Source organism: Poromitra crassiceps (assembly GCF_964638095.1).
Source record: "Poromitra crassiceps genome assembly, contig: HAP1_SCAFFOLD_211, whole genome shotgun sequence".
Lineage (NCBI taxonomy): Eukaryota > Metazoa > Chordata > Actinopteri > Beryciformes > Melamphaidae > Poromitra > Poromitra crassiceps.
This window is the reverse complement of record NW_028152177.1, coordinates 154,186-167,707: the sequence shown is the minus strand read 5'-3', so window position 1 is coordinate 167,707 and position 13,522 is coordinate 154,186. Positions and strand designations below refer to the sequence as shown.

At 43.6% G+C, this 13,522-nt stretch overlaps 2 protein-coding genes across 2 annotated transcripts in view; both read right to left on the bottom strand.

Moving 5' to 3' along the window:
* The window catches only part of LOC310770741 (PDZ domain-containing protein 2-like), a gene marked incomplete at its 5' end in the record, with an annotated part of 156,795 nt that extends 152,224 nt beyond the window's left edge, over positions 1-4,571 (bottom strand). Inside the window, one exon of the mRNA XM_083663458.1 lies at positions 4,452-4,571. Coding sequence (XP_083519584.1) covers positions 4,452-4,571 — 120 coding nt within the window. The remainder of the gene's footprint in view (positions 1-4,451) is intronic.
* A 54-nt stretch (positions 4,572-4,625) lies between these two features.
* LOC310770740 (ATP-binding cassette sub-family A member 2-like) overlaps positions 4,626-13,522 on the bottom strand; it is a gene marked incomplete at both ends in the record, with an annotated part of 93,225 nt that continues 84,328 nt past the window's right edge. Inside the window, one exon of the mRNA XM_083663457.1 lies at positions 4,626-4,634. Within this exon, the coding sequence (XP_083519583.1) occupies positions 4,626-4,634 (9 nt within the window). The remainder of the gene's footprint in view (positions 4,635-13,522) is intronic.

The window sequence follows — 13,522 nt, the reverse complement described above, 5'->3', positions numbered from 1 at the left end:
TTTCAAGATAAAGTCACTTTTATGAATACTTTTTGCACTCTAATTTCAAGCACATTCACTGACTCTGGCTGGTGTTTTCTGATGTGGTGGCGTGGTGTGGTTCTGTGCAGCCTGCGTGCCCCCCCCCCCCCCCCCCCCTCTGAGCTGCGGGCTCCTCCCCACACGCACACAGTCTGTTTTCGCTTCCTCCGTTTTTGCCCCGGGTGGATCCCAGCGCAACAAGGAAATGGCAAACGGGAGTTACGGGACTGAAGGAAAAGGTTTGGCCGTTCGGCTTCGGGTGCTGCCTTTCTGGCAGGGAATCGTGTGGAGGAACTATATGCAGACGGATGGACAGAAGCAGAAGAGCTCAGTTGTGGGCGCGGATGCAGCCAACTGTCAGCTGCAGACAGAGCAATCTATATGGCTCTGGCTGCAGCATGCATCGGTTTCCCCTTTGATCACGGCTTTTTTTTCGCTTTCTCCTGCACAAAGTAAAGGATCTGAGGTGGGTGGCGCAGCTCCCGTGTAGATGTTTAAGGTGGCGCCGTGTGATCCCTTGAAGGGATTCATGCTCACTGGCTGGGTACGACCTTAAACAGCAGAATTATGGAATAATATGAATTATGATTTTAGGACGTCCACAGACGTCCTTGGCACTCCTCGTTACTTTTTTTTAGGACGTGCACAGACGTCCTTGGCACTCAATGTGTTAAGAGCTATAAACAAACAAATGAATAAGACATACACCCACCCTCCTTTTGTCCGTTCTTTGCCCCCAGTGACAGCGTTCCCTCGCTGTCCGTCTCCCTCCCACTCTGTGTGCCGTCGTGCCAAGCGCTATGCCTCTCTCTCTCTCTCTCTCTCTCTCTCTCTCTCTCTCTCTCTCTCTCTCTCTCTCTCTCTCTCTCTCTCTCTCTCTCTCTCTCTCTCTCTCTCTCGGGACTAGTGAGAGAGAGAGCACAGAGAGAGACACACAGGCTGGTGACGCGAGGTTACTCTCTCTCACACACACACACACAAACAGACACAGTAGCAGCAAGTCTCTCTCTCTCCCTCTCCGAGCAACGAACACACACATACACACACACACACTCGTGCTGTGGACACACAGCACGAGTGCTGTGTTCGACACACAGCACTCGATCTCTTTCTCCGTTTCCCTCCCCCCCTCTGTCTCCACTCAATCTCTTTCTCCGTTTCCCTCCCCCCCTCTGTCTCGCGCTCTCTCTCTCTCGGAAAACCTGCTGCAGACGGGACACGCCCACACAGTCCGCGGGAGAAAATACACTCTAAAAAATAATTGATTCTCATTAGTTTTGCCACGACTGTCAAACCTAAATTTATATACTTTGCGATGTTCATCATCGTTCAAATTTGGCTGGTGGCTTATTAACATATGGTCCTGTGATGTGATGACCTCAAAATGCTAAATAATAAATAAATATTTCTGGTTTCCAGGGACTTAAAAAAAAAAAAAAAAAAAAAAAAAGATTTTTTTAGTTTTTATTTGCCAGTCCATTCTGATTGCACTATTGTTCGTATTAGCCTCTTCTCAAGTTGCACTAGTAGGCAAAAGTCTTATTTTGTTTATTATGTTGATGTTTGAAGAAAAGTTAAGCTGAATAGTTATGAGAAATAAAAACAGTGTGTTGTTACAGTTAAAATGTTCTGCTTATTTGTATTCAGTGTTCGTGCTGGTTGGCAGCATACCAGCTTAGAGGTGCATTATCGCCACCAACTGCAGTCGCTTTGATACGTTTTTTTGGGGAATATCGAACCGGTTTCAAAATGTTCAAACCGACCCATGCCTAGGCCCTATATTGTGTGAATTTGTGAGTTTTGAAGTTTATAAGGCAGCTCAGCTGTAAGCCAATCCATTCTGATTGCACTGCTTGTGTTTTTATTAGCCTTTTCTCAAGTTGCACTATAGGCAGAAGTCTTATTTCATTTATTATTTTGATGTTTAGAAGAAAAGTTGAGCTGAATAGTTATGAGAAATAAATACAGGGTGTGTTTGTTACACAGGTGTCCTGCTTCTTTTTATTCAGTATCATTGCTGGTTGACAATACCAGCTTAGAGGTGTATTATCGCTATCAGGTGGACTGAAGTTGCACTACAGACAGTTATGGGCCACACGGGAGCCCTGCTTAAATTTTTTTTTTTTTTTTTTTTATTACAAAAAAAATCGGTATACCGGTTCGATCCGGTTTAGACGGCAATATCGAACCGGTTTTAAAATTTTCAAACCGACCCAGCCCTAGTAGCATACATGAAAGACGCCACTGTGTGTTTATGTTTTTGATCTCTGGTTTATAATGCTGCCGCTACTCTTGGCAGTGCACGTATGTAGCCTACAGACAAAAAGAAAAGAAAAGATAAAATATTAATGAGAATTGATCAAGGGTTATATAAAAACAGTGTCAATGCCCATTTACTCATTCTAACACAAGAGTGACATGTATTTGAATTGAAATATTAATCAGAGCAACAATGTGATTGAATTTGGAATGACAAGAAACAAATACACGTCTGTGCAATAGGCTAAGTAGGCCTAAATAACTCAGATATAGGGTTTGCAATTGTAACGTTCCATATAATGAAGTATCTCATGCTTGTTCATTTAATGATTGTTTTGCACCTGCTGCTCACGTTATGAACAAATGCTTAGATGACCATAGCCTCAGCAACAACTAACTGCAGTCATGTATGAATGTTAGCTGTCCAGCAAACACTAATATCTATAGGAATCATGCTTGGAAGTAGCCTACTTTTCCCCCTGCTGCATCGTGACATTGAATGAAACTATGTTTAGGCTCGTTTGAGATACTTCTGGCTCGCCTGGAAAGAAGGTGGGAGCAGCCGATTACAGTCAGCCAATCAGAGGCAGAGAGGGGGCGGGTCATGGCTTCGCCTAGCCTTCGCCATCATGGGAAAAAAAATATCGCCCGCAGGAAGTGAAAGAAGAAGTTAGCCAACCCTATTTTTGTTTTTCTTCGGTTGCTAACAGAAAGTTAACAGAAACATTGGAGATGGATGGATGGATGGATGGATGGGGCAAGGGTTCTGAGAGTTGGGGAAAAGTCTGAGCTGGTGTTACTTCAAACCAAACCTGGCAAGGATGCAGTGGATTTGTTTAGCATTCACGTTAGCTGTGGCTAGCGAACGTTAGCTCTGCTGACGTGGCCTACACAGGCAGCAGCAAATGAAACGTCCAGGGATTCTGTCTTTAACTCCAAAAACAACCCTCTAACTGCTAACCGGGAGCTAAGTCCGACTATAAACCATAATATCCGTATCGTTTCACCTTTGATTGATTTTTCTTACACCAGATTAAAGAAAACATGTATGTGATATTGACTGATGCCCTATTCGGTCATGGTTTATAGTGGGACTTAACATGCCTGGCCCATTCACTTCAATAGAACTGGCCCCAATGCTAAATTCAACACTAACATGTCTGTCAACATAAAGGCAAAAAGTGGGACGCCTTTAGACCCAGGGCCAGTCATTGCTACTGGTTAGGGTTAGTCAGTCATTGCTACTGGTTAGGGTTAGGGTTAGTCAATCATTGCTACTGGTTGTTCATGTAAAAGAGTAGCGAGGCAGGGAAACTAATGCTATTTCTTTATCTAACGTAGCACATTTCAAACATAATGGCACTTACTGGGCTTTACAAAAAACATATACAAGCCTATGTGTCATTCATTGTTGGGAGGGTTAGGCTACTTTTCAAATATATATTCCACTACAGAACACTGAATACATGCCCTAAAATGTATTTTGTAATGTATTCCATTAGAATACTCAAGTACCGGTACCTATTAGGAATACTTTGGAATACTTAGATTTAAGGTTTTAAGCTTTAAAACATTACATAATAATAATAATAATCATCATCATCATCATCATAATAATAAAAAATACTAATAATAAAAAAGAAAATGATAATAATAATAATAAAGACATGTATAAAAAAAAAGATACTTTAGTACTTTAGCATAAAGAGATACTCAACAACCCAAATCAGAGGTATCAGCTCAGCCATTGGTCATGTCAGTTTTTCAAAAAGGGGCGGGCAGGTTTGAGACTTTCGAATCCGCCCACTCCACATTTGGATAGGATGAACTTTTGTGGGGTGGGCAAATTTCAGAGCCAATGGCAGACCTCTGTGCAGTTCCTGCTCGCGCATGTGTGGTTTCATTCACAGCCAGCCTCCGTTGTAAACAGACTGCTCCTCCAAAACTGATCACAACAACAGCAGAGCCAGGGCAGGCTAGCCCTAGCCTAGCAACATAGATTGATAGTAAACTACCAGAAACACAGTTATCTTTATGATCTTTTAATAATGTTAGTAGAGGCAAATTTTAAGAAATTCCCTCAAGGCATTCCTGAGAGATCACGTTAACGAGCATGAGTTGTCATGATGGTGGTGGGAGTCTGCTATTTTAGAAAGGGGGGAAGCAGTTACCTTGTAGTGGTTGTTGTCATGACGGTGGTGGGAGTCTTGGTCAGGTCTTGTGGTCTGAGCCCTGAGCCAGTCCTGCAGCAGTGGGAGGAGGTTGTGGGCATTGTCCTGAGTGATGGGCATCCTGGCATCCTGCCAGGACCTGCAAGCACTTCAACAACCCCTGGTGTCTGCGTGTCAGGCCATCTATACACAACACAGATGGGAAAGGTACACTCATTGTAGAAGTACAGTTACACTTACTTGTGTAAAAAAATACTGGTAAAAGTAGAATTACTGATTCAACAGCACTTTGAGATTTATCTTAAATGAAAAGTACATGACAAATAAAATGTATTATTATTATTATGTCTACGCAAACAAAAGTAAAAAAAAAGTACAGGCTCTCAAATGTCTGTCGGCTGTTTCTGTGCAAAGCCAGGGATGTACACAGTCACGCCACCGACTTTGTCCCAGTCAGGTGTAAACGGTGTATAGGGCAGAGCTCATTCCTCTACACAGCAGCTGTGCTGTGGAACAGCCTGCCCACAAACATTAAGACTAGTTTATCTTTTTCCTCTTTTAAATCTTCTGTAAAGAGCTGGATCAGGAGCAGCAGATCCTGTTTTTTAGGTTTTTTTACTGACTGTTTTCATTAGGCTTTTATTATTGTGTATCATATTTTTAGTCTCCCTTGTTTCTCCTTCCTCCAGCGTGGTGGACACACACACACACACACACACACACACACACACACACACACACACACACACACACACACACACACACACACACACACACCCCATAGTCTTTGACACCTGCACTTTAAAACATGCACTTATATTCTTACACACTCACACGCACCCATACATTCATTCACCAGTTCATATTCCACACTGACACCTCAAGGACCGCAAAGGAAATAAGCTTCTAGCTTTATTGTGTTTATCCTTTTGATGATGGTGTTTCTGACTGTATATCTAATGTATACATGTTTTTCATTATCAATAAAGATGTCAAAATCTAAATCAAAGGTTATGGAGTATTTATTTATTTATTTTTTATTTATTAGTTTAGTTGTACAGGGACAGTGCACATCAATCAACATTGCTGCAAATGTGCCAGTTTTAGCTGGATACCTAATTTTCAACTGCAGTCCCCTGGGCAAGGTGTTGATTGCCGGATAAAAACAGTAAAAACAAAGACGAATGTCAGATGTTGCCTAGTCTTCCTTGGCCGGCCCGTGGGTGGGTACGCCAATCACCAAGGTGTGCTCTGATGCAATCATCATCATGGTTGTAAAGGTATTTTTTTAACCCATTGATACCTGATGCATCCCTTTAAGACTGTGAACCACAGGAGGTACGGTGTTGCAGTGGTAAGCACTATCGCCTCACAGCTCGAAGGTCGTGGGTTCGATTCCCACCTGGGCCGATGTGAACACTGAAGGAATGCGTGCCCGTCCGCATGTCCTTGAGTGCCCACCACCCGGGTGGGGTCGGCAAAATGGCCTTTCTGTGTGGAGTTTGCATGTTCTCCCCGTGCCTCCCGGGGGTCTCCTTCATATAGGAACCCCCTTCACAAAAACATGCAACATCCTTGTTGCTTATATGGTTCCTCCTCTGATCGTTAAGGGTGCCTGTTCAGAGGGAGGGGAACTGGTTGGAATAGCGTGAACCTCCCACGTGCTATGTCCTACCGGTGAAGCTTCCTCGGGCAGGTGAAAAGAAGCGGCTGACTTGACTGCCCATGTCTCGGAGGATGCATGGAATCAGTCTCGGCTCTCCCCAGATCGGCAGAGGATGGAGTAGCAACCAGGATTGAGTAATTCAAATGAGCACTAAAACGGGGGATAAAAATGGGATAAAAAAATCGGGGGGGGGGTGGAAATTAAGAAAATAAGACTGCGAACCACGTCACGCGGTTCGCGGTCTTGAAGGGATACACACACAAATGAGGGATATACATCTCCAGCACACTCACCTGGCAGGACAACAACACAAACATCATCAAAAAAGCTCACCAGTGGCTGTACTTCTTAACACATTCAGTGCCAAGGACGTCTGTGGACGTCCTAAAAAAAAGTAACGTTCAGTGCCAAGGACGTCTGTGGACGTCCTAAAATCATAATTCATATTATTCCATAATTCTTCTGTTTAAGGTCGTACCCAGCCAGTGAGCATGAATCCCTTCAAGGGATCACACGGCGCCACCTTAAAAATCACATCGCAGCTGCGCAGTGCAGCCACGTTAAAACCTTGCGACGCTCAGAGGCTCTTTGTAGAGTAGGTTGGTCAGTAGCAGTAGCATTAGCAGTATCCGTAGCAGAAGAAGAGAATAGATTTATAGCATTTAGTAGCATTTAGTAGAATTTAGTAGCATAGCGATTTTAGATTAGTTTGTGAGATTGTGTAGTGAGTGGATTCGAGTGCTTGGTGTGAGGTGAGTGCGTGCGTGGGTGGGTTGTGTCGGGTGTGTCTGAGTGTGCTAGCGAGTGTGCCTGTGTTAGATTTAGCAGTTAGCATTTAGCGTTAGTTAGGTCAGGGTAGATAGCATCTGTGTAAAAAAAAACAAAAAAACAAAAAAAAATTGTCTGTGTGTCTCTGTCTGTCTGTCTGTCTTGTGTGTCTGTTTTGTTAGACTAGCGTTAGACTAGCGTTAGTCTTAGATTAGCGTTAGTGTACAGTTAGACTAGCGTTAGTTAGATTAGCTGTCATGCCCAAGGCCAGGCGTAAGCGTGGTGGGCCGCTCCCAGGGCCTGGGCAGCTCACACTGCAACAGGCTCTCAGCCGTGCTGTTCGGGAGAGAGATCTCCCTGAAACAGACACGGATGAGCCCGAGGAGACGGCTTCATCATCTCCTGATGACGCCAGAGATGAGGAATGGCAGCCCCCTGGCCCTGGACCTAAGAGGCGAACATTCTTGGACGAGGCGGCTTCCAGAGGTTAGAACCTACATATAGGCTATAGATAGCCTACTTTATTGATCCTTTACAGGAAACTATTACTACTAAAGCTGTAAATGCCAGACGATTGTATGCATAGATGACTTCTCGATTGTTGACAAAAATGTGATATTGTAAGTTCTGATATTGTAAGTCGATTTGAATAAAAGCGTCTGCCAAATGCCGTAATGTAATGTCTAATAATAAAAAGAAGCAGGAGAAAAATAGGAGGTAGAAATGTAAAAAATAAAATAAACACACCCACACACCTTTTATTATTCATCAATTTATTTTCGTCAACACAAAGCTTGGTAAGAATAACGATCCTGCAATTAGTTAGCATACTAATAATACCATGTAAAATATTCAATTTCAGAGTTGGAGCACAGCTCGGAGGAAGAAGACGACGACGTCACACGTCCCCCCAGCGTCACACGTCGTGCGCGCTTGAGCTCCAGTGATGGTGAGATGAAGGCCATTTTAGAATTACAATTATTCATCTGATATTGAAAACAAACTTTTTTTCCTTCAAGAAATGTCAATATATTTTTATAAACTCACTTTTACTATACAGAAGAGTCGGAGGAGGAGGAGGAGGAGGAGGAGGAGGAGGAGGAGGAAGAGGAAGAACAGCATCTGCCGGCATCTTCAAGCAAAAGAGGTGAGAAGATTATTGGATTTTGTCAAAAAGACAGCTTGTTTACATATCACAATTGTCTGAAGAAAAACCTTTTATTTCATTGTTTTCAGCGGGCAAGTCTCGTCCCTCCCTGGATCCTCCGAGCTGGCGGGATATGGCTGACTGGAGCCCCAAAACGCTGCCATTCACCGCAGTGCCAGGTCCCAGTGCGGCAGCATCACTGCAGTCCGACAAGCCTGTCGACTTTGTGGAACTGTTCCTCTGTGACGAGCTCATGTTGCTGATTGTTGATCAGACCAACAAGTACGCGGAACAGTGTATTGCTGTCATAGAGGAGCTGCGTCTGCCATACTCCAGGGTAAACGCCTGGCAACCGCTGACCCTGGTGGAGCTGAAGCGGTTTCTGGGATTGCTTTTCCTTACTGGCATCGTCAAGAAGCCGAGTTGGGCCGAGTATTGGTCTGTTGATCTGGCGCTTGAAACACCATACTTCGGGAGCACAATGCCATGCAACAGGTTCCAGCTCATTTGGCGGTTTCTCCACTTCAGCGACAATCGGGAGGTCGATGGCAGCGACCGGCTCCACAAGGTTCGTCTTGTCCTTGATCTGCTCCTCTCCAAATTCAAGGAGCTGTACCAGCCGTCACAAAACATCTCGGTGGATGAAGGGATGCTGCACTTTCGAGGACGTTTACGTTTCCGTGTATACAATCCTGCCAAACCCACCAAGTACGGAATCAAGAGTTACATTGTGTGTGATTCAGCCAATGGTTACTGCTACGCCATGAAGCCATACTGTGGAACTCACAGTACCCTGCAGGACACCGTGCGCTTCCTGATTGCCGGCCTCGAGGGGTTTGGATATCGCTTGTGGATGGACAACTTCTACAACAGCGAGTCAATGTGTCGTCTTCTCCTCGGCCTCCAGATCCACTCAGCTGGCACACTCCGTGTCAACAGGGGAGAACCGCCGTCCATCCGCGAGGTAACCACGTCTGACCTGGCAGTAGGTGAACACCGCGCTCGTCACAATGACACAGTGATGGTCCTGGCATGGCGAGACAAACGCATCGTCCGGATGATTTCGACGTTCCACCAGGATGAGATGACAACTGTGGCGGTGAGACAAAAAGGAAACAGTGAGAGAGTCCCCCAGAGGAAGCCAGCATGCGTGGTGGAGTACAACCAGTACATGAGTGGTGTGGATCGCCTGGACCAGAAGATCTCCTATTACCCCTTCATCAGGAAGACTTCAAAATGGAGCTCTAAGTTTGTCATGTACCTGATGCAGATCGCAATGAGCAATGCGTTCATTGTGTACAGGGCACGCAACCCAACGACCAGCTGCAGAACCCTGAAAGACTTCATCCTGTCTGTGCTCAAATCCTGGACCGCAGATCCCCCTCCTCCTCCGGCCCCTCCCCAACCTCCTCTTCCAGGAAGAACACCAGTCCACCCACGCAAAAGGTCCGCTTCAGCGAGGCTGGATGTGGACTTCGCGGGCCATGTGCCACTGCCAGTGGCAGACCCAGCCACCAAAACAAAAACAATCTATCGAAAATGTGCGCACTGCGCAGCCAAGGGACTCAGAAAAGAGACCAAGTACGTTTGCCCTGGCTGTGACCACGTACCTCTCTGCCTCTACCCGTGCTACTTTGAGTATCACTCACAGTGATACTTTCCCCGACCCCCCACCCCCCCACCCCCGCTTCAGCCAGTGATGCAGTGTTTAGTTTAGTTTAGTTAGTGTCAACGAGTGTGTGGGCAGTCCATCAAGCTTTAGTATGTTTATTTGCTTTGACAGTTGAAAAGTAGAGACACTGGAGAGAAAGCTGTAGCGGGATTCAGTCCTTCAAGACTACAGTAACGTTACCTCCAAACACAAACTGCCTGCTGTCTGACTGTTGTCAAGCCGTCCAATAGCAGTGTCATTACTGTAACAAGAATAGTAGCAGTTGTAACACAGTAATAGCATCAGTCATGTGTATGCCTTTTTTTCATAAAATGTGTTGGTTCTTTTAAAAAAAAAAAAAAAAAAAAAGCTGGAATCAAATATTTGTAGAAAATAAATGGAAGATTCTTTTCACATACTTGTTGTTATTGACTTGAGTTGAGTTTCCAACCTTTCGTTTGAGGTATTGCATTTTGTTCAACTCTAAGCAGAATTTATTATGTGGGCTATTATGAAAATACTATGCATAAAAATGTGTTTTAGTTGGAAACTACTTTGAAGGTTTTTTTGAAGAAAAGAATACACTGCATGAAATGTTGTGGTGGAATATTTGATTGTTACACACCAAATGAAAGCTTAGGAAGTGTACTTTCATCATCATCAAAAAAAAAAAAGTTGATATCATGTTTCTTTATGGAGAGATGGCCTGCAACATACACCTTGATGCCATAAAAAGCAGCGTCTTGAAGTTGGACTAAGCGGTGTTCAAATATTTGTAAAAAATAAATGAAACATTCTTTTTACATACTTTTTCCCCCAAGGTAAAGTAGACATTCCAACCTTTCATTTAGGAATAGCATTTTATCAAGCAGAATTCATTCTGTGGGCTATTATGAAAATACTATGCATAAAAATGTGTTTTATTTTGAAACTACTTTGAAGGTTTTTTTGAAGAAAAGAATACACTGCATGAAATGTTGTGGTGGAATATTTGATTGTTACACACCAAATGAAAGCTTAGGAAGTCTACTTTCATCATCACAAAAAAAAAAGTTGATATCATGTTTCTTTATGGAGAGATGGCCTGCAACATACACCTTGATGCCATAAAAAGCAGCGTCTTGAAGTTGGACTAAGCGGTGTTCAAATATTTGTAAAAAATCAATGAAACATTCTTTTTACATACTTTTTCCCCCAAGGTAAAGTAGACATTCCAACCTTTCATTTAGGTATAGCATTTTATCACACTTGAAGCAGAATTCATTCTGTGACCTTTGTTTACATAAAAGTGTGTTTATCTCGGAAAGTAAAAAAAAACAGCAGAAAACCCTTGAAAGTGCTCTTCCTGCAGAGGCTGTCATTTCATAATGGAACTGTCTAGAAACAAAATTTCTTCTTTGAGAGAAGCAGGAGTGTCCAATGTTTCATTTGAGTCCAGTCCTGTCAATATACCCCTAATAGAAAAAATTATATAGCTGTTTTCAACTGAATGGAAGTGAACCTGGCACAGGCTCCAGACAATTTTACTGAAGCGCTGTGGCACTCAATGTGTTAAGGAAGCTGAAAAGGGCGGGGCTGAACTCCAACATCCTCAGCTCCTTCTACAGGTGTGTGGTGGAGAGCACACTGACACCATGCATCACCGTGTGGTATAGCAGCTGCACGGTGGCAGAGAAGCAGGCGCTGCAGCGGGTGGTCAACTCCTCTCAGAGGACCATCGGCTGCAGCTTATCACCCCTGTCAGACATCTATCCACCTTATTTTTGAATGCCCCACTGTAAAAAAAGAACCATGGGTACAAGGTCCGGTTTAACGTGACTCATTGTTGCCGCTTGCCATTTCCTTTGTTATACTCTGGCTGCAGACCCGAATTATAAACCGGAAGCTGGAGTCCGTTATAAAAGTTATAAATATAGTCACGTTATAAACAACTAACCAACGCTGGAGGTCCGTATGGAAACTCGAAATGTGTGTTACTCGAAATGGTTAAAAGTTAAATCAATTTGGTGGCGTTTTACTGTCAGCTAGCTAGGCGCTAACATTAGCCACAGTAGTAGCCGACTACCCACAATGCATTACGTTATCCCAGCACCCGAACGACACGGCTGTAGAGCAGAATGGCTCTGCTGTAAAAGGGTAAAATCCTCATAGATGCTTTTTTTGTCGGGGCTGGGGGGTTATCTAAATTGGTTACACCGGAAATAGAACCCATACTTAATGTAAGGCAAAATGGCTGCCAAAAATAAGGTGGATAGCAGCAGATGCAGAGACAGAGCCCTCTGCATCATGCAAGACTCCACCCACCCTGCACATTAACTGTTTGTCCCTCTCCCCTCGGCCAGGAGGCTGCGCAGCATCCGGGCAAAAACCACCAGGCTGAGGAACAGCTTTCTCCTGGATGCTGTCAGACTGTTGAACTGTTCGACTCTGCCTGTGATTACTGCACTTTAAACAGATGAACTCTAAAATAATGCACTTTTTGAGAGATTTATCATGCTGCTACCCCATTGCTGCTGTATTTTACTTCCCTTTAGTCTTTTAGTTGTTGTTGTTTTTAGTCTTTTTTAGTATGTTTTTATTGCTGTCCATTATTGCTGTCCATTGTTGTTTTAGCTGGTTGTACTTTAGATTTTATTTATTTTAATGTAACTTAATAGAGCTGTTTTGGTTTTAGGTATTTATTCTTAATCCCTAATAGTTATATTTTTTATGCTATAGTTTTTAGGTTACTTAGTACTGAGACCTGAGTACTACATTTCGCTCATTATGTTTGGCATGATGAATGACAATAAAGTATCCTTGATCCTTACCACGGCCCCTCCATGTATTTCTCCTCACAAAAAGTGCTCCAGGGCAGCAGCGTTTTTTCTATGCAAAAATGCTAACGTTGTGAACATCCCCATACACAGCAGATAGGATACCCTAACCCTACCACTGCTCTCATACTAGATATTCTTACAGGCTAATGTGAAATTAACTGCTTAACACATTCACTGCCAGCCGTTTTTTTTTTACTGTAGGTAGGTTCTGCCAGAGGGTTTTTTTGAGGATTCTGGCTCATCTTTCAAGACCCGAGGATTCTTTTCTGCTAAGATTTTGTGAACACACAATATCTCAAAAGAACTAATAGAATGTGTGCTTTCTCTGTCTAAAAGAGTTAGTTTGTAGAGTTAGTAGTTATGTAAGCATTAGCAGTTGAATACAGCATGGTTTCAGCGTCAGAAAAATTATTCTGAGATAAACGGCTTTTTGTGAAATTCGATAGAACAGTCACTTTAACCATTCATTTTTGGCATCAGTAAGACGTCAGACATCTAAACAATAGTTTTGAACAGTAATTTCCTCCATAACAGCAGGAAACCCCCCTCTGCTTCCAACTCCTCCCTCCTTGTGTGTTCTTCTTGGCTGCAGCGGCCATGTCACAAGCTCGTTTCTGTTTTGCTGCTGCTGTGCCTGTCTGCGCGGCCGCTCTTTGAGGAAGTCTGGATGGACTCGCTCGTTTCTTGGAGTTTTGGTTGAGAGCTTTGATGAAGCTTTTGCGATTCTGGTCATATTTATGCTGCGTGTTTCAAAGTGTGTTCCACCCGTAATCTATTATGCAAATTTGCAATCCCGCACCGCCAGCAATCAGCGCGAAAGTGAAAGCGTTTTCGCCATCCATTTTACTGTATGAGAACGGCTTCCTCGCGCTTTTCCCTCCAGTTTTGGCTCGCCTCTTTCTACTGTGGAGAGACATGTCGCCACTCAGTGGGTCGGTAAAATAGATTATACACATTCAATACCTCCAATTCTGGTATAGGAGACGTCCCACCGTAAAAAAAAAAAAAATGATTTTTTTT